The 20,505-nt window shown below is 41.3% G+C and overlaps 1 protein-coding gene across 1 annotated transcript in view; it reads left to right on the plus strand.

The window, feature by feature from the left end:
- Nucleotides 1–1,316: 1,316 nt before the first annotated feature.
- Nucleotides 1,317–20,505, plus strand: part of TBX19 (T-box transcription factor 19) — a 28,570-nt gene continuing 9,381 nt past the window's right edge. Inside the window, exons 1-5 of the mRNA XM_067728567.1 lie at nucleotides 1,317–1,513; nucleotides 8,559–8,823; nucleotides 10,204–10,338; nucleotides 13,755–13,816; nucleotides 15,018–15,079. Coding sequence (XP_067584668.1) covers nucleotides 1,317–1,513; nucleotides 8,559–8,823; nucleotides 10,204–10,338; nucleotides 13,755–13,816; nucleotides 15,018–15,079 — 721 coding nt within the window. The remainder of the gene's footprint in view (nucleotides 1,514–8,558; nucleotides 8,824–10,203; nucleotides 10,339–13,754; nucleotides 13,817–15,017; nucleotides 15,080–20,505) is intronic.

Below are 20,505 nucleotides of genomic sequence, written 5' to 3' on the forward strand. Positions count from 1 at the left end.
TTGACTTACACTGTTGTGTTAGTTTCTGCTGTACAGCAGAGTGAGCCAGTTCTACTATTTTCCTTTTGTTTGTATCTTCTATAGCTTTCTGCTGTAGCAAGAGAAAAACTCACAAAGTCCCAGGATCTACTCAGAGTTGAGGAGGTAGAGCTATCTCTGCCCTTCACCCCTCCCCAGTTGTACTATGTGTCATGGGTAAAAGAAATGTTTTCTACTAGTATTATCTCCCAAGGGAAAGTGGGGATTCACCCCAGAATGCCAGATAGGCCATGGACCGTCTAAGGGGAAAGCCAGAATGCCTTTCTGGACTTGGGATTAAAATTGTCCTGCCTAATAATGTAAAAAGCTTATTTTCACTCGCTGGGGGCAGAGTGCTTCCTTAGATTAATATGATGCTAAATGATTTTTTTTTTTTCTCCCACTGGCTGGGTTTGGAGATAAGAAATACTTAGGCTGTGGATTCTAGGAGGAGGAACCAGGTTCAGAGCTCGTCTGCTTGTAGAGACAAGAGGACACTTGAGATGAGCAGGGTGTGAATGTGTAGGATTCCTCAGGAGAGCGATGACAGTACGGGATACCCTGGGAGAAAGAGGTCCTTAGCGCTTTGCTCCTGATCTCTGACCCTTGAGCAGGTGGCGCACAGAGTACCTTCCTTCATTCTGCGACACAGTTGTCATATTCCTTGGCACGGTGCCCTTGGCCTTCCATATATGCTGTTCTATTCAGAGCTAGCGAATAGCTTATGGATTTAGGTTCTCGACTGGGTCAGGAAACCTGTATTGGCATCACGTTTGTCGATCCTCCCCAGGACCTCTTTCCCTATAGGTGCCACATGCCATGATTTATACACAAACATGATTTGCCTGATTGTTGCAGTCTGGGCCCAGAACAATTTTAATTAACAGGAAAATGGTCCTCAATACACCGATTAGACCTCTTCAGGTACGGCAAGATAAAAGCCTGATAATTTGGATGGAGTACTCTTCTTAAATGTCTACTCTATACACAGCAGCCAATGGGAAAGCCAGGTTGTCTCCCACCTGATCCAATGAGTAATTAAGAGAGGGCTTTTTCTTCCCCATCTCTCCCCTCCCTCCATCCCCCACCCCAACTGAAGCTTAACAGGTTGGTGTTATAATTTGGAGACTTTCAGGGGTGTCATGCTAGGAGCTTAGGCAAGAGACAGGGCGTCTCTTCCCCAGCTCCCCAGGCATGTCCAGCTGGATTTGAAAAGCAGGCAAGTGACAGGAGGAAAGAGGTGGAAGCAGGCAAAGTAGGTAACATTTCTCAGCAAAGTTTGAGAGGGGCCTGTGGCCATGAGTGAGCTGGGCACACAGAAGACCAGCGATGGTACCGTCTCTCGCCTGCTCAATGTGGTGGAAAGTGAGCTTCAGGCAGGGAGGGAAAAAGGCGACCCTACGGAGAAGCAACTTCAGATCATCCTGGAGGATGCCCCTCTCTGGCAGAGGTTCAAGGAAGTCACTAATGAAATGATCGTGACCAAGAACGGCAGGTGAGTTTATCCACGGCCCTGCTTGGGCTGGCGGGGCTTGGCAAGGGAAGCGAAGCCCCTTGAGTATCGCAGAGGCTGCCGCTCTTAACTCAGAGGCAGCGGGGTCTGATTAAACATGTTCCCGAGGAGGACAGTCTCCCACGGCTTTCCCCCAGCCAACTTAATTAATTTCTCTGAGATCATCAGAGAAGTGGAGGGTGAAGCCACCTGTCCTGCGTGCATTTTAAATGAAGAAATTCTGGGAAATTATTATAAAGGGGGGCATGTCCCATGGGTTTGGGAAATGCACTCAAATGTCAGAAAATAATGTTAATTTTTGACTGACTGTATATCCTGGAGCAGATTATTATTCTTTGAGCCCCAACTCTGTTCAGATAAGGTAACAGGCAACTTTATTTGGAAGCTGGATGGTTTCCTCTGAAGTGTAGCGAACTTGCCAGACATTTCTGACTAGTTGAAGATTCAGAGGCAAAAAGGCAAATTTAATCTCACTGCCTATCCCTGCATCTGCTTCTTCCTGTGTGTTTGTGGTGAGTGTTCATTTGAGATTGTGTGTGTTTATGACGATGTGAGAGTTGTTGCCGTAATAGTTAATGAAACCGTAATATACTGCCCTGAGAAAAGAGAAGATGCCTTCCTTTTTTTTTTCATTGCAACAAATTAGGGATTAACTGAAATGGATCTCTGTTGGTGTTTCTTGGGTTCTATTAAATCTAGCCCTGCCAAGTGATGTCTAGGTAATATTAAGAGCTTCTATTTAGTAGAGGAGATAAAAATATTTAGAAAGAAAATCTCAGTGCTCCCAGCTTGGCCAAACAGGTCCCAACATTCAGTTGACACTGATCTTTCTGTTCACATGGTCACAAAAGTACAAAACGTCGAAAGGCATTTTCAGTATGGTTAGTTTCAGTAGAACTTTGATTGTGACCCTTGAGAGAAATTCTGTTCTCCAATGACAGAAAAGTCGAAGCTAGTTGAACTTCTGGCAGGCTTTTGTCCTTGTGAAACATGCTTCCATTCCTGATGTCTCACTTTTCCATTGCTGCATAAAATGCACGGTATAGAGAATGAACCATTCCCATCTATCCGGGAAAATTATGAACTTGAGTGTTGTTGTGTGACATTAAAGTGCTTGGTAAGTAAATCGTGTTCCAGAAATAAGGGCGTTTCAATAAATTGTGATTATTAATAGTAGCAGGAATATCAACCTTGCTTGATGCTTCTATTTTCGCTCTCTAAATGGGTCCCATATTTATTTCATATATAGGATTTATTATTTTTAATATTTGTAATTATAATTACACCTGTTCCTACTCTTGATCTGTATTGACACATTATTTTTGGTAGAAAGAAATAGAAAACATGTTTTTAATTTCAAAGAATCATCCCCAATTCCTAATTGGATTTACTTTCTTCCCTTTCAAAGATGAGTGATGACACAATGGTAAAAATTTTATGATGTCTGATGACGGGTAGAACTTTCTGTTCATTATTCTTTGTAGTTACACTAATACTTAGCCTCATACTATCTGTTTGGCTGTCAAAGCAGTCATATATGGAAGTAAAATAAGTACAACCGTCAAGAAAAATATATAGTTAATCTGTTTCAATGAGGAATAAATAAAAGTTTCTAAAACCATTATAAAATTCAATTTAATAATATGTCACATTGGTATGTACTTTTATAATTTCAGAAGAGCTTTCTCTTGCCTTTTTGCGCCTATATAATTTTTTCTTCATATTTAAAACTGAAAAGTCTTCACATGTTTAAAGTCATTAACTATGTGAAAATTATTCTTTGTAGAAAGAGTCTAATTATGGTCAACATGGTTATTCTTATTTTCTGTGGAGGTCCTGGCGACGTTTCACCTCCTTAGTGAACTGAATCTTTTCTTAGGGTTTCTGAACCCCTTAGCGTCAAGATTTTGCCAGGAGATAGAAAGTTCCCTTTGTACTTCAGATAAAGAAGGGAAGACAGATCTCTAAGAAATTGATGTGGTTGGTAATGAATGAGCGTGGTTTGGAATTACTCTCAATCTCTTAGCTTCTCAGAATAACTTGTTAACAACACTTTCCTGCTCTGGATATAGACACATCTTTCTTGTTTCGTTGTTTTCTTTACTCTCATCTTCATCTCTCCCCCCCCCCCCACTTTTTTTCTCCTCACCATCTATTCCTGTATCTCTCCATTTTACCCATTTTCCTCTGGCTGTAGAATGATGTCTACTCTAGATGCAGCATCCCTGCCTTTCACACAAACTCCTGAGCCTGAGGTAGATGGATTTGTGGCCCTTCTCTGGGGATAAAAACATTCCTGGTTGTTAACACCCAGTCCTTGCCCTTTTCATTCGCGTTACTCACCTGCCCCTGCAGGCAGTTGACTTTCTGGCTTTTCTAAAGCTTCAGTGAGAGTAATCAGATAGCTCTTGCACACTTGAGTGTAATTGTTCTGTGTAATAGCAAGTTTTAAAACAGCATAGGGGCTTCTCTGGTGGCGCAGTGGTTGAGAGTCCGCCTGCCGATGCAGGGGACACGGGTTCGTGCCCCGGTCCGGGAAGATCCCACATGCCGCGGAGCGGCTGGGCCCGTGAGCCATGGCCGCTGAGCCTGCGCATCCGGAGCCTGTGCTCCACAACGGGAGAGGCCACAGCAGTGAGAGGCCCGCGTACCGCAAAAAAACAAAAAAACAAAAAAAAAAAACCAGCATAGGACGGGCTGATGAATTAAGAGTCATTTTCAAATGGAGATTTATTTATGTGTATAAATAGGAGGCTTGCTTCTGACATTGATCAGAAGTAGTAAACAGAGATTTTCCCTGAAAATCATTGAATTATCCCCAGAAACTGGGATTATGATGGTTCTTCATTCCTCCCACTCCTGTCCCTCCCCCCCGCCCCCGTTTTACTATTTCTTTTCTTTAAAAAAGTATTTATTTAAAATACTTATTCATATTCAATAGTCTTTCAGAACTAACAATAACTATTATAATACTCCCCTAGAGCTCATTTGAATCACCACTAGTGCATTCAGCTTGTAAGTACTTCCTTTTATCTCCATCCTTTAAGCTAGGAACTTATATTTTAGGTTGCAGGAAAAAATTTATTTCAGCTTTCAGTGGCAAGTAAGTGAAATCTCTTGCACCTTTTGTTTTCTCTACGGTAACATCTTCACCGTAGGGGAAACAGCTATATTTCATGTGTATTTCCATGCAGTTAAATAATTTAATTTCATTTGGATTAAATATGCCTTGAGGAGATTTTAAGAAATTGGAAGGATTTCTGATGTCATTGGTGTATCCATTTGTTATCATAAAATAAGTGTTAGGATCATTAAGTTGAACTTGCCAGTGATTAAGTGATGTTGGTGCCGTGAGCTGATGTTCATAGTTTCCAGGGATGGAGTTGCAAGAGGAGAGGAAACCAAGGTTGCACATCAGGAAGTAATTTTCCATGTCCCTGTAGTCCATGGATATTTGTCTCTGAAGTTTACAATTGCAGTGGATGAGGATCATATGTATTTGTGTGATCTGCCTCTAACCAGGCTGCTTTGGTTTCTTGCTGCTCTTCCTATACGCCTCAACATCCATGTCCTGTGGGTACACAAGCACGCGCACTCCAAAAGCTCTGATGAGTGTTTCAGGATCATTATAGTTCTGTGGGGAAATGGAGGAAGGAGTTTACAAGTGAAACTTCCTGAATTTTGCCTTTAACCATCTCTGCTGTTTTTTCCCACCTAGAAAATCTGCTTTATCTCTGCCCTCTTTCTTTTTTTTTTTTTGTGGTACGCGGGCCTCTCACTGTTGTGGCCTCTCCCGTTGCGGAGCACAGGCTCCGGACGCACGGGCTCAGCGGCCATGGCTCACGGGCCCAGCCACTAAGCGGCATGTGGGATCTTCCCGGACCGGGGCACGAACCCGTGTCCCCTGCATCCGCAGGTGGACTCTCAACCACTGCGCCACCAGGGAAGCCCTCTGCCCTCTTTCTTCCTTCCCACAGACCTCACTCCTCAGAGCCTTCTCTAGCAGTGTTGGCTCTCAAGATCCTCTGTTAGAGAAATGAAAACTGAAAAACTAGCCTCACAGCAAATCAACACAGAGTTCACTGGCCAAGCCTAAGCATGTGTGGTTCCTCAAGCCCGGTTTTGAGGAGTGCTTATATGCCCTGCCACATTTGCTTCTCTCTCTCTCTCTGATATCGGGTCTGATTTACATATTTCTTAGCTTCTCAAAGACTCTTGGCCATCTCTGTGGTTAGCCACACCTTGGGAAGAAAAGGGAAAAAAGATCAAATTGATAAGAAGTGCAGTTTATCCCTCACAGCACAGCCTGGTCATGAGTGCTGCCCATAAGTAAATAGATAACACATCCCGGTCCTTGTGAGGCCAGAGAAAGAGGCAGGGGGGAGGCAGGAGGAACTGAACTTGGCTCAGAGGCAGGGTGAGTTCCATTGCCAGTTACAAGACTTTTGGCTGGTTGACTGACTTATATTTACTCCTCATTGGCATAATGGAGATAAAAATATATAGCATCTCTTAGTTCATTTGTGTTGTGATAAAAAATAAAAATCGTAAAATCCTTGGCAAATGAAGTACTAGAGAATAAAGCAACAAATGGTTCTACCACGTTTTGGATGTGTCCTTCTAAGAGCCGGGACACCATGGCTTCTTTACTTCTTTACTTTTCTTTTGTTAACAGCTTTATTGTGATAATTTACATACCATACAATTCACCGATTTAAAGTATAGCATAATGTCTTCAGGGTTCATCCAGGTTAGAGCATTTTTATTGACAAACTACATTTCATTGTATAAATATACCTCGTTTTATTTATTCACTCATCAATGGACACGTGTGTTGTTTCCATTTTTTGACTGTAACGAATAATGCTGCTATGACTGTCTGTATACGAGTTTTTATGGGTGTATGTTTTCATTTCTCTTGCATATACACCTAGGAATGGAATTGCTGGGTCATATGACAACTCTGTATTTTAACAGAGGAAACTGCAAGACTTTTTTTCCAAAGTGGCTGGACCATTTTCTATTCCCACCAGCAATGTATGAGGGTTCCAGTTTCTCCACATCCTTACCTGTGTTTGCTGTTGTTCACCTTTTTTATTATAGCCATCCTAGTGAGTGTGAAGAATGATTTCAAGGGTAGGTTCTGGTTCAGTTTGTTTGGTTTCAACTCCCACCCTTCCTGAATATATGGACGTAAGCTAGTTTACTTAAACTCACCAAGCTTCAATTTCATTATCTCAGTCACCCACCCTCTAGTACTCAAAGGTAGTATCTATTAATGCTTGCTAAGCACCCTACCAGGGGTATGAAACTTGGTTGGTATAAAATCCTCCAGGCTCTTTGTATTCCGCCATGAGATTAGAAGTGGTCTCTACGGTAGGACATTTAGAAAAGAGGGGGTGCTGAAAACAGATCCCCATTACGCATCCACAACTGGAGGACTAAGCTGGAAGAGGATCCAGCAAAGGAGTCGGAAAGGAAGTATTGATGAGGTGGGCGAACCAGAGGGAAAAAAATCCTTTCTGTCCAGAGAGCTCAGGGAGCCCATGTAATTTGAACTCAGGAGACTGAGAAGCCTGGATGGGTCGAGTCCATCTCTAGATCCATCCTTTGTCATCTGTCGGTCAGTTTCTTCGCTTAACATATGTATCAATTCCCATTGTACCTCACCTCAAAACCAGGAACCTCTGGACCCAGGAGGTGCTCTTTGTGACCCTCCAGTTCCTGGCCTTTCTGCTTTTAACACTTCCGCTCCTGGCAACCCCTTCTCTTAGCAGTGGACACATTCCAGTTTCCCCCTTTTCATTCTCCTCCCAGCCTCGCCAGAAGCACAAATCCTCAGAGTGACTCCCCCTTATTCCCTTGGATATCTCCTTAGTTATTGTCTTAAAAGCTAAAGATTGCCTAGACCAGTACCTTTTAAGCTCTAATGTTCCAACGACTCACCTGGGGATTTTGCAAAAGCACAGATCCTGACTGAGTAGGTCTGGAGTGCTGCTTGAGGTTCTGCATTTCTGATAAATTTCCAGCTGATACTAATGCCGCTGATTCATGGACCACTCTGAGCAGCACATGTCTAGACCCTAGATTGTTAGCTTCTCAACTTGGGGATTCAGATTTTAAAAGATGTATTGACAAATAAGACAGCCTCTGGGGCAATTGCGAGGTGGTGAGGGTCTGTCTGGAAACTAGGTCTTTTGAGGAGATTGGAGCAACTTAGAAAGTTTGGTGAAGGGAAAGGCAACTAAAGAGAATCAGAAGCCAGGTGAGATAGCTTCTCCAAATATTTGTGAGAGTAAGCTTGCTGGTGTTGCCCTAGAGGGTGGGAGAAGGGACCAGCAAATCCAGATCAGCGTGTCTCAAAGTGTATTTCTTGAATGCAAATTCCCACAAGATGATAGGTGAGAAGGTAGCACTGGTACATAAGTGCAGAGTGTGCACAACCCCGAACCCCCTTTCCAAAGGTTCACGGTGCACATTAAAGCCTCTGACAAGTCCTGCAGGAAAGGAAGTGGTCTGAATTGATGTATAGTCAAGTGTTCCCTTCACTCACTTTACCAAAAAACCATGTTTTCCCTATAACGCTATTACTATTATTCAGAACTGGTGTCCTTTGTGAGATGGAGAAGGGCTGCTTTGTGTCAGTAGCATGAGAATCTGACGTAGGCTGGGAGGAAACCTCTGGAGAAAGCTCTGTGAGAACCTGGCATCTGACTATATACCTTAAGCTTCAGGAGGTACTTCATTCTAGTCAAATGACTAGATCAGTGGTTTTCAGACTTTAAAGTGGAGCACAACATTTAAAAGTAAAATCCCAATATAAAATACATTGCTAAAAAGAGGCTTAGCTGGACTTGGGGCCGCTGGCCTGGCCCCTCTTTGTTTGGCCTCCCCCGGGGCATTTTCTGCACCCCTGGGACAGAAAATGCAAGGTCTCCTCTGAGTGGAGAGAGGGCTGGACAAGCAGGGAGATGTCCCTAACACTCTAACATCCTTCCTGTGGCTCAATTTCTGCCTTTTCTTTTAGACGGATGTTCCCGGTCCTAAAGATTAGCGTCACGGGGTTGGACCCCAATGCCATGTACTCGCTCTTGCTGGACTTTGTCCCAACGGACAGTCACCGCTGGAAGTACGTCAATGGGGAATGGGTGCCCGCGGGCAAGCCAGAGGTCTCCAGCCACAGCTGTGTCTACATCCACCCGGACTCCCCCAACTTCGGGGCCCACTGGATGAAGGCGCCCATCTCCTTCAGCAAAGTGAAGCTGACCAACAAGCTCAACGGAGGTGGGCAGGTACGACTGTTGCCCGGCCACCCTAACCCCACTACACCAATCAAGAAATTTCAAGGGTGCATTTAGGCAATTAGGGGGTCCTCACCGACCTCTTCTCTCACGGAAGCCAATTATTCCCCGGAGTCCAAATGTGAACAGGAATAAACAGCTCTTAATTGGTGCTTTCAGTTTTTAATGGACTTCCTGATGTTAAGAGAGAGTGAGAGAGCGCAGTAGTTTACTTAATCATCATCGGGGGGCCTTTCAGAGTTTTGTCTTGTGTGTGGTGCTTTTTACCCAGCTGGGGAGGAGGGAGATGTTTGTGGGTACCAGGGTTTTGTTGTTCCCTCTCCCCTCTTTTTGGTGTAAGTGGCATGTTGGCAAGAGACAACTACCTTAATAAAAAGCTGCTTCGAAATGAAATAATTGCTCCCTCCACTTGGGTATTGTGATAATTATCAATAGAATATTGAATCAGCTTTGGGTTTTCAGAAAAAAATATCCAAACAAACCTTAAATAAGGAAGGTTTTATTTAAGGTCTCCAATTAGAGTAAACAAGATTTTGAGGCTTTTTATTCTTTTGTTTCCTCTGGTAGGATTGTGAACACTAGGGTACTGTGCAAGGTTGTTATTTGCTTTATAAAATGTAGACTGTTTTGGGGGATTAGAGACACAGCTGGGAGGAAGAGGTCTCATTCCCCCAGATTTCCCTTTGGTCAGCCTCTTAGCCCTCAGAGTTTTCACCCCTTCTCTGATCTCTGTGCTTACCTAGCTGGGACATAGGGGTTCTTGTTTTAAGAGCGGAAGTCATCCACCTAAGTCTTTGCAATATTCAGAAGGTTCCAGTTATTTATTAAAACAGGAAATTGAAAAGTAAACTATTATTCCCCCCCCAGATTTCACAACATGAGATTTTCAATAAACCTCTGGTTTGAATCACCAAGAGTGTATTTTATGTAGCCGGCAGATGTCAGCCGTCATTATACTTTATGTAATGCAGCCCGTGTCAGGATTTTGAGATATTAGGATTCTTTATAGGAAGAAAAACAGTATGTTTTAACAGAGCAAAATCCACATCATTGTGCTGAAAATGGGAGAGAAAAAAAAGGAAGCCAGGATTTTGGCAGAAAACTGAACACTCTTTAGACCAGCTCTTCCCTGGCAACCCACCCCTCACCCTGCTATAAGCATCTCCAAAGTTATGCTCCCTGAGAGCTTCTAAAAAATGTCCCCTCAGTAATTTCTCAGAGAGGTGGAGGCAGCTCGGGCGACCGGGGATTCGGTGTGTGTAGCCTTAACGGAGGGGGTGCTGAGCTTGCGACTAACCAAAGGCGCTGGGTCATCTGTCACTTGTGCCGCCCCAGGCTTTGCATGTCCTCTCTCTCCTTCCACCTCAACAGATAATGTTGAATTCTCTGCATAAATATGAACCCCAGGTTCACATAGTGCGTGTTGGAGGTGCCCATCGAATGGTGATGAACTGCTCCTTCCCTGAAACCCAGTTCATAGCTGTGACTGCCTATCAGAACGAGGAGGTGAGTGTGTGTGTGTGTGTGTGTGTGTGTGTGTAGATGTCACCTGGGAGAATGTGGTAGGATTGGGTGGTGGTGCTTTTATTGCCATGACCAAGCATGGATGAAAGGTAGGTTTTCCAGGACTCAGATACACTCAGCAAAAATGAAGTTAAACAGTGCAGTAGTCGCTTTCCACACCCTCCTCCTCGTTTGCCAAAGGCCCGCCAGTGCTTCTTTTCCTGGTGCCAATAAGGCACAGCTGTGCATTGTAATACAATTAGCAGAAACTCAGAAGTCTCTGTTTCCAGGCCCTTGGCCTACAAAGAGCTGCGTGTCTCTCCTATTTTAAAGCAAATCTGTGGGAATTGATCCAATCGCGCATCTTCTTCGGGTTTGTGTGATGCTATCTGTCCCACTTGTTAGCTTTTTTGGAGCACATGTAGGTCTTTTCCTGCTTAACTTGAGCCCCTCTGGTGGTTAGAGCGGAGTAGCCAGAATCTGGTCTCCGTAAACTCTGCGGGAGCAGGATTATTTGGTCCATCCACATACTTTAGGAGTTTCCAGGCCTGCTGCACCAGGACACCTGATGGGTTGGATTCTTTTTGATTAAACTTAAAAATTTGTTTTACTGGAGTATAGTTGATTTACAATGTTGTTAATTTCTGCTCTACAGCAAAGTGATTCAGTTATACATATACATTCTTTTTTATATTCTTTTCCATTATGGTTTATCTCAGCATATTGAACATAGTTCCCTGTGCTCTACAGTAGGAACTTGTTGTTTATCCATTCTATATGTAATAGTTTGCATCTAACCCCAAACTCCCAATCTATCCCTCCCCCACCCCTAAACATTTTTTTGTTTGTTTGTTTTTGGCGGTACGCAGGCCTCTCAGTACCGTGGCCTCTCCTGTTGCGGAGCACAGGCTCCGGACGCGCAGGCTCTGCAGCTATGATTCATGGGCCCAGCCGCTCCGCGGCATGTGGGATCCTCCCGGACCGGGGCACGAACCCGTGTCCCCTGCATCGGCAGGCGGACTCTCAACCACTGCACCACCAGGGAAGCCCCTTAAAAATTTTTTTAATGGTAATACATGTTTATTAAAAAAAAAACCCATGACAAATAGTACAGAAGTATGTACAATGAAATAAAAAAATAAAAGGTAAAAATGTTCTCTTTCCTTCCTGCTTTATCAGTCCTACTCCCCTGGGGCACTACAAATAATAGCTTAGAGTGTGGTTTTTTTTCCCCACACATATTCTGTGCAGTTATAAATATATATCAGTGTATAGATTTCCTCACACAAATTGGTTCATGTTCATATTACTCTGCAATTACTTTTCTGCCTGTATTTAACAGTGTATTATGAATATCTTTCTATGTAATTAGATTTAGGCTTATCTCCTTTTCTGAAATGCCTGCAAAGGATATACCATATTTCAGGCAATCAGTTCCCCACCAATGGACATTTAGATCTTTCCAGTTGTTTTATTTTCTATGATGAATAATACTGCAGAGAATATTAAGCACCCAGAAATGGAATTGTTCTGTTGAGGAGAGTGTGTGTTTAGAACTGTAATAGACAAAGCCCCAACAACTCCCTCCAAAGGGCATATCCATTTACAATCCCCACACCATTCTCAACATCTGTGATTACCTACTTTTTCAGCTTTGATAATTCGATAGGGCAGAAAAAAATGGTATCTTATTGTTGCTTTAATTTGCATTTCTTTATTTGGAAGATTTTTTTTTTTTTTTTGTGGTACGCGGGCCTCTCACTGTTATGGCCTCTTCCGTTGCGGAGCACAGGCTCTGGACGCGCAGGCTCAGCGGCCATGGCTCACGGGCCCAGCCGCTCCGCGGCATGTGGGATCTTCGCGGACCGGGGCATGAACCCGCATCCCCTGCATCGGCAGGCGGACTCCCAACCACTGCGCCACCAGGGAAGCCCTCTTGGGAAGCTTTAAAAGATTTTTGGCATCCCACCCAGCCAACTGAGTCAGAATCTCCAGTGACGGTGCCCAGAATCTGTAGTTTTAAGAGTCCCCTTAAAGGATTCTGATAATCATCCAGGTTTGGAAACTGCTGCCTTAGTGCCTACAGGTGAAATTAGGTGCAGATTTAACTCACGCTACAGATGTGCAGGGAAATGTAATTTCTCTTCTATAGGTAATCTGGCCTCTTAGCTGAGCCCCTCCAGCAGGTCAGTGGGAAGAGAAATTAACTAAATATCTCTTAATTTAAATAGGCCCTCAAGTACTGTTCAGTTTTTATAGGCTGAACCACTTTGTTCATCAGATTGCCCTCCTCCCTCTGCTACTCTCTGTAGGATGGAGTCTGGGTCTATGAGGGGAGGGTGGGCTTTTGCAATTTTGCAAAGTAGGGAGGAGTTGGGGACCCCATCCTGGCCTCCTCTGGCCTCCGGGCAATGCCCCTTATCCACTTACATGCTGCCTGCTCTCTTAGTGCGTGGCTGGTGGAACCTGTCATCTGGTTGCCCTCTGGGTAAGTGCTCAGAAGCTTTTCCTGGACATGGGCGGGACAGTTCCCTCTGAACTACAAGCAGGGCTAAGGCCACACCTCCAGCAAGCTACCAGCCTGATGCTGTAATTCTTGTCTTGAACATGCCTCAGGCGAATCAAGCTCAGGAAAATCTAACCTCAGAGCCTCCGTCTCCTGATGATGTATCCCTGCCAATTTGATGTACATGCACCCTGAGAGGAGAGTGGCCACAGGGGTGGATAAGGGAGCCAAAATCTTCCTTTATTCAGCAAATATTTGCTGAGTATTACTACATGCTGGTAATACTGCACTGTCCTCAAGGCACTTAAATCCCAGTGGGGAGAGATGAAAACCAAACATATATATATATTTGGTCAGATGGCTCTGAAGAAAAATGAAGCAGGCTAAGGCCAGGGGGGATAAAGAGTGACAGTGGTTGGAAGTGATAGTTTGTTTTTTGTGTTAACATGGCCCAAAGGGTAAGTGATTATTTAAGAGTTAGGGAGTTGATATTAGTCTGTACTCAAGACTCTGGAGGCAGGTTCTCACCTGTATAACTCTCCTCTGTGTCTCAGTGACTGGAAAACTAACTGACAGATGGTAGGTGTTCAATTGTTGTTGAAAAGAATGAGTGAGTAACGGAATGAATGCTGGGTTTGGCACATAAGGCTTGTGCATGTCTAATGCTTTGTCCTTTCTTTGCTCACTTTATACTATATTTGGCATTTTTACCACATGTGACAATGAAACGTTTCTTGTTGGACAGTGCAATAGTGATTTTGTGCAGAAGTAAGCAAAGAGACATGGAGAGGGAGAAAAAAAGAGAAAGGAGAATTATTCTGATTTTACAGAAATTCACAGGTGAAGATAAAGGGTTCTGTCTGCCCATGCATGTTCTACTTTCACTAACACTTCTTGTCTTTGTAAACACAAGATAACAGCTCTCAAAATCAAGTACAACCCTTTTGCCAAAGCCTTCTTGGATGCTAAGGAAAGGTGAGTAGAGAAATTTCAGTGAAATCTTATGATTTCTGTAAATGTGAAATTTATAATCATCTTAAAAGGAACTAACTAGTAGCACTTGCATTACCTTTGATAGAAGCATGTTTTTAATATTCAATTCAATGTCCAACAAAATCAGCAAAATAGAACAAACTCATAATTACCTGTCCCTTATAATATGGGTCCAGGAGATCCCGGAACTGGCCATGTTTCATTAGCCCTGTTTTACTACAGATTCTTAAAAGTAGTACAATCCCATTAAAAAAAAAAGTGATTTAAATTTTTAATAATTCACTCTGTCTTTCCTACAATTATCTGAATAATATGATTTCAATAAGTTTTTTTTAAAAAAACTAGATTTCACCAAGGAAAGGTGAGTAATTCATATGAGATATTCGTAAAGGTGAGAGGCTCATGTCTTTCAGGTCTGAGAGAAGAGAAGTCAGAGATTTTGGGGGTGTGAATGATTTCCTTTGAAGTGTTCAGATTTTATTGTCTGTTTCAAATCTTTACACTAACTCCTATAACCGTCTAATTTTTCCTTTTCATCTTAAAGGCTCTAGATTAATAGACAGATATTTACAGTGATGTGTCACAGGGGTCTGTGCTGTCAATACTTGATTTAATTTTGACAATGTAGAAGAAATAACTTTTTCAGATAAGAAAAGTAGTATAATAAAAAAAAAATTAGGACTTTGAGTGAGAGATCGTAGTTTTGAGTCCTGGCTTTGCCATTTCCTGGCTTGCATAAGTCAGTTTACTTTTCTGGGACCCATTTTTTAAATCTGCGAAACGGGCGTAGTAATACTCTCTCACAGGATCATTGGTGGATCTAGCATATCACAGATGTGATTGTGACCTGAAGTCCTATGCAAATCTTAGCTATTGTTATTGTTGCTTGAATTTTGTCAGCAGGAGCACTGATCACAAATCAGTAAGATCAAGCTAACTAGGGATAGGTGTAAATAAGGTAAACTGGAGTGACTATAAAATTGCAATTCAAATAGCAATTGCACAAGTAGGTAAAGTAGGAGAAGGATATTGTGGGAAAGATAATAACTTTGAGGGAAAAAAAGGTGTTTGATTTTCTTATTCCAAGAAATGTATTGCTCTCCAAAGAGAATCTTGGGTGTACTTGATACGAAACTTGTATAATAAGCTGGACAGCCATGGTGCACTCTCATTGCTCTTTCAGGAACCACCTCAAAGATGTTCCGGAAGCTATGTCTGAGAGCCAGCATGTGGCCTATTCTCACTGTGAGTTGGGTGAACACTGGGTGGGAGAGGCCTGGAGCATCTCCACCGCACTCAGACTTTTTACCTGTCATGACTGCTTCAGGCTTGTCCCAAATCTTCTATCAAGACCCAACAGGTTATTTCTTCCACTCAAGACAAGTATATTCCCTTGCAAGAATTCCCAGAGAGAACCAGTGCTCATGGGGGGCTTACTCAAATCCTAGGCAGGAGAGAAGAATGGAAATAGTAAATTTCTTAGACTCTCGTTTTAGTGTCAGTGAGGCTAGAGAGCTCATAAAAATGCATTCTGGGTGTACCTCCTACCCTTACACTCCGCTCTCGCCTCTCTGTTTTGGATTTCCCTTGTTCTTAGTGCTTGCTAGTTTTTGAGTTGGTCACTGTTGCAATGCCTCAGGAAGGCTATTGCTTTGCATATGAGGAAGCTGCATTTGTTGACTGGAAAGCTGCAGTATTAGTGGAGTAATATACCTGGGATTCTGCAGGTAGGTTGGATGTTCCTGACAGGGTGCCACTCTCTCCATGTCTCAGATCAGAGAGAAGGTCCCATGGTGGAGCAGGTCCTCTAAACCTGCAACAGTAACACACAGTCAGTGGCATCAGTGTCTGAGATACTCTTTAATTTAGATGATAGTGGCTTGCTAGGATTCCTTCTGCAGTTTTCCAGCTATGGTATTCCTCACTCTCTCCTTCCCCTAAACCTCAGTGCATTTTTCATTGCAGAAGTGGCAGTATAGCCCCATGAAGAGAAGCAGCTCTCAGAAAAGCATTTAAAAAAACTTTTTTCAGGAGTCTTTTTTTTTTGTCTAGTTACCATCTGTCACCATAGAAAATTATTACAATATTATTGACTATACTCCCTATGCTGTACATCTCATCCTCATGACTCATTTGTGACTGGAGGTTTGTACCTCTTAATCTCCCTCACCTATTTATTTCCTCCCCACCCCCTCTTCTCTGGTAACCACCTGTTTGTTCTCTGTATCTATGAGTCCATTCTGCTTTGTTATGTTTGCTCATTTATTTTGTTTTTTAGATTCCACGTGTAAGTGAAATCATATGGTATTTAACTTTTTTAATCTGACTTATTTCACTTAGCGTAATACCCTGCAGGTCCTTCCATGTTGTTGCAAGATTTCATTCTTTTTTATGGCTGAGTAATATTTCATTATATCTCTATCTATCTATCTATCTATAGATATAGATAGTTCTAGATATATCTATATCTGTATCTCTTCTTTATCCATTCATCTCTTGATGGTCACTTAAGTTGCTTCCCTATCTTAGCTATTGTAAATAATGCTGCAATGAATATAAGGGTGCATATATCTTTTCCAATTAGTGTTTTTGTTTTCCTTGGAAAAATACTGAGAAGTGGAATTGCTGGATTGTACAGTAGTTCTATTTTTAATTTTTTTAACTTAATTTTTTAAAAAAATTATTTATTTGGCTGTGTCAGGTCTTAGTTGTGGCATGCAGGGTCTTCGCTGCAGCATGCAGGATCTTTCATTGCGGCACACAGGCTTTTCTCTAGCTGTGATGTGCAGGCTCTAGGGTGTGCGGGCTCAGCAGTTGTGGTGCATGAGCTTAGTTGCCCTGCGGCATGTGGGATCTTAGTTCCCCGACCAGGGATTGAACCCACGTCCCCTGCATTGGAGGGTGGATTCTTAACCACTGGACCACCAGGGAAGTCCCTATTTTTAATTTTTTGAGGAAACTCCATACTGTTTTCCATAGTGGCTATACCAGTTTACATTCCTGCCAACCACTCACAAGGGTTCCATTTTCTCCACATCCTCACAAACACTTATTATTTTTTTGAAAATAGCCATTCTGACAGGTGTGAGCTAATATCTCATTGTGGTTTTGATTTGCATTAATCTGATAATTAATGATGTTGAGCATCTTTTCATGTGTCTGTTGCCCATCTGTAGGTCTGCTTTGGAAAAATGTCTCTTCAGTTCCTCTTCCAATTTTTCAGTTGGCTTGTTTGCTTTTTTGATGATTAGTTGTATGAGTTCTTTGTATATTTTGGATATTAACCAGATATATAATTTGCAAATATCTTCTCTCATTCAGTAGGTGGCCTTTTTTGTTTTTTCTCTGTGCAAAAGCTTTTTAGCTTGATGTAGTCTCATTTGTTTATTTTTGCTTTTGTTTCCCTTTCCTGAGAAGACAGATCCAAAATATATATATATATATTGCTAAGACCGATGTCAAAAGAGTTTACTGCCTATGTTTTTTCCTATGAATTTTATGCTTTCAGGCCTTCCATTTAAGTCTTTAATCCATTTTGAGTTTATTTTTGTATATGATATGAGAAAGTAGTCCAGTTTGATTCTTTTTCATGTAGCTGTCTAGTTTTCCCAGCACCACTTTTTGAAAAGGCTATCTTTTCCCCATTGTATATTCTTGCCTCTTTTGTCATAGATTAATTGATCATGTAAGTGTAGGTTTATTTCTGGGCTCTCTATTCTGTTTCATTGAAGTATGTGTCTGTTTTTGTGCCAGAGCCATACTGTTTTGATCATTGTAGCTTTGCAGCTTAGTTTGAAATCAGGGAGCATGATACCTCCAGCTTTGTTCTTCTTTCTCAAGATTGCTTTGGCTATTCAAGGTCTTTTGTGTTTCCATAAAAATTTTAGAATTATTTGTTTTTGTTCTGTGAAAATTATCTTTGGTATTTTGACAGGGATTGCACTGAATCTGTAGATTGCCTTGGGTTGCATGGTCATTTTAACAATATTAATTACTTCAATCCATGAACATGGTGTGTCTTTCCATTTGTTTGTGTTATCTTCACTATCTTTCATCAGTGTCTTACAATTTTCCAAGTACAGATCTTTTACCTCCTTGGTTAGATTTATTCCTAGATATTTTATTCTTTTTGATACAATTATAAATGAGATTGTTTTCTTTATTTCTCTTTCTGATAGTTCATTGTTAGTGTATAGAAATAACAGATTTCAGTATATTATTTTTGTATCCGGCAACTGTACTGAATTCATTTATTAGTTCTAGTAATTTTTTGGTGGTGTCTTTAGAATTTTCATTATATAGTATCATCTGCAAACAGTGACAGTTTTACTTCTTCCTTTCAAATTTGGATTCCTTTTATTTCTTTTTCTGGTCTGATTGCTGTGATGGACTTCCAATAATATGGTGAATAAAAGTGGCAAGGGTGGGCACACTTGTCTTGTTCCTGATCTTAGAGAAAATGCTTTCAGCTTTTCATCATTGAGTATGATGTTAGCTGTGGGCTTGTCAATATATGGTCTTAATATGTTGAGGTATGTTCCCACTATGCCCACTTTGTTAAAAGTTATTATCATAAATGGATGTTATATTTTGTCAAAAGCTTTTTTTTTTACCTCTATGCAGATGATCATATGATTTTTATTTTTCAGTTTATTAATGTGTATCACATTCATTGATTTATATATATCAAACCATCCTTGCATCTCTGGGATAAATCCTACTTGATCATGATATATAATCCTTTTTATATACTGTTGAATTTAGTTTGTTAATTTTTTGGAGCATTTTTACATCTATGTTCATCAGAGATATTGGCCTGTAATTTTCTTTTTTGTTGTTTTTTCCTTTTTGTTTTGTTTTGTAATTTTCTTGTTTGTGGTGCTTTTGTCTGGTTTTGGTATCAGGGTGATGCTGGACTCATAGAATGAGTTCAGAAGCATTCCTTCCTCTTCAGCTTTTGGGATAGTTGAGAAGGATAGGTGTTAACTTTTTAAAATATTTGGTAGAATTAAACTGTAAAGTGATCTGGTCCTGGACTTTTGTTTGTTGGGAGTTTTTTGATTACTGATTCAATTTCATTACTGGTAATCAATTTGTTCATATTTTCTATTTCTTCCTGATTCAGTCTTGGGAGATTGTACATTTCTAGAAATTTATCCATAGAAAAAGCACTTTTTATGTGACCTGGAATAAAAAGCACTTTTGTATAGGATAGTATCACATGTGGAACCATACCTTTTCAAAGTTCATATGTTGTAGTCTTCTTAGTAAGCTTCTTAAGGCATATACCTTACATGCGGCAAACTACATGGACAAAAGTCCAGTTCTGTGGGACCACTTGCCTAGCTTTGCTCACTGGACACCTGAATCTTGATCTGTTGTTCAGGTAGGGATCCCTTGGGCCACATGTCTATACAAAAATGAGAAAATGAAGATAACAAAAGGATTTGTTGAGAATGACTGACATACATTTTGTAATATGAATTCTGTACAATTTGCTTACTTATACTTAAAAAGTATTAAGCAAATGGTTTTTAATAAAAGTTCCATTTCCATATTACTGAAGCCCTGGTGACAATCCCTAGTCAATATTCTTAAGGAACATCTCTGGTGTGTCTGAATCCTTATCTGTGGGCCCCTCAGTTGAGAGCCAGTTGGTGAAAGTATGTGCTTCTTGTTCCAGGGCCTGTATTACTAAGTCTCAATCTTTTCCCATGAATTCACTTGAAGTAGAGCCTTCTATTCAGAATGTTCAATAAATTTTTTTTATTGTGGCAAAAAACCATGACATAAAATGCACCCTCACAACAATTTCCACATGTACAGTATAATATTGTTAACCACAGGCACATTTTAGTGCAACAGATTCCCAGAACCACCTGCCCGCCCCCTGCCCCCATTCCTGCATGACTGAAACTACATATATTCACCAAACTACATCTCTTCACATCTCCCGCTCCACAAAGCCCCTGGCTACCACTGTTCTACTTTCTATCTCTATTTGCATATCCTTTAGCTACCTAGCGTAAGAGGAATCATGCAATATTTGTTTTTTTGTGACTGGCTTCTTTTGCTTAGCCTAATGTCCCTCAAGGCTCATCCATGTTGTATCATATGACAGAATTTCCTTCTTTTTTAAGGCTGAAATAATATTTACTTGCATGTATATACCAAATTTGCTTATCCAATAACCTGTTGTTGGTCATTTAGATTACTTCTACCTCTTGGCTACTGTGAATAATGCTGCAGTGAACACAGGTTTGCAAATGTCTTTAATTCTCTTGGATATATACCCAGAAATGGGATTGGTGGATCATGCAGTACTTCTGTGTTTAATTTTTTAAGGAAACTCCATAGTGTTTTCCATGACAGCTGCACCATTCTGCATTCCCACCAGCAGTTCACAAGGGTTCTAATTTCTCCACATTCTCACCAGCACTTGTTGTTTCCTATTTTGTTTTTTTGGTTTTTGGATAATGGCCATCTTAATAGTATGATGTGATATCTAGTTTTGATTTGCATTTCGCTGATGAATAGTGATGTTGAACATCTTTTCATATACTTATTGGTCATTTGTATATCTTTGGAGAAATGTCTATTCGAGTCCTTTTCTCATTTTTAATTGGAGTTTTGTTGTTGTTTTTATTGTTGAGTTGTAGGAGTTCTTTATA

This window comes from Pseudorca crassidens, chromosome 2, assembly GCF_039906515.1.
Source record: "Pseudorca crassidens isolate mPseCra1 chromosome 2, mPseCra1.hap1, whole genome shotgun sequence".
Lineage (NCBI taxonomy): Eukaryota > Metazoa > Chordata > Mammalia > Artiodactyla > Delphinidae > Pseudorca > Pseudorca crassidens.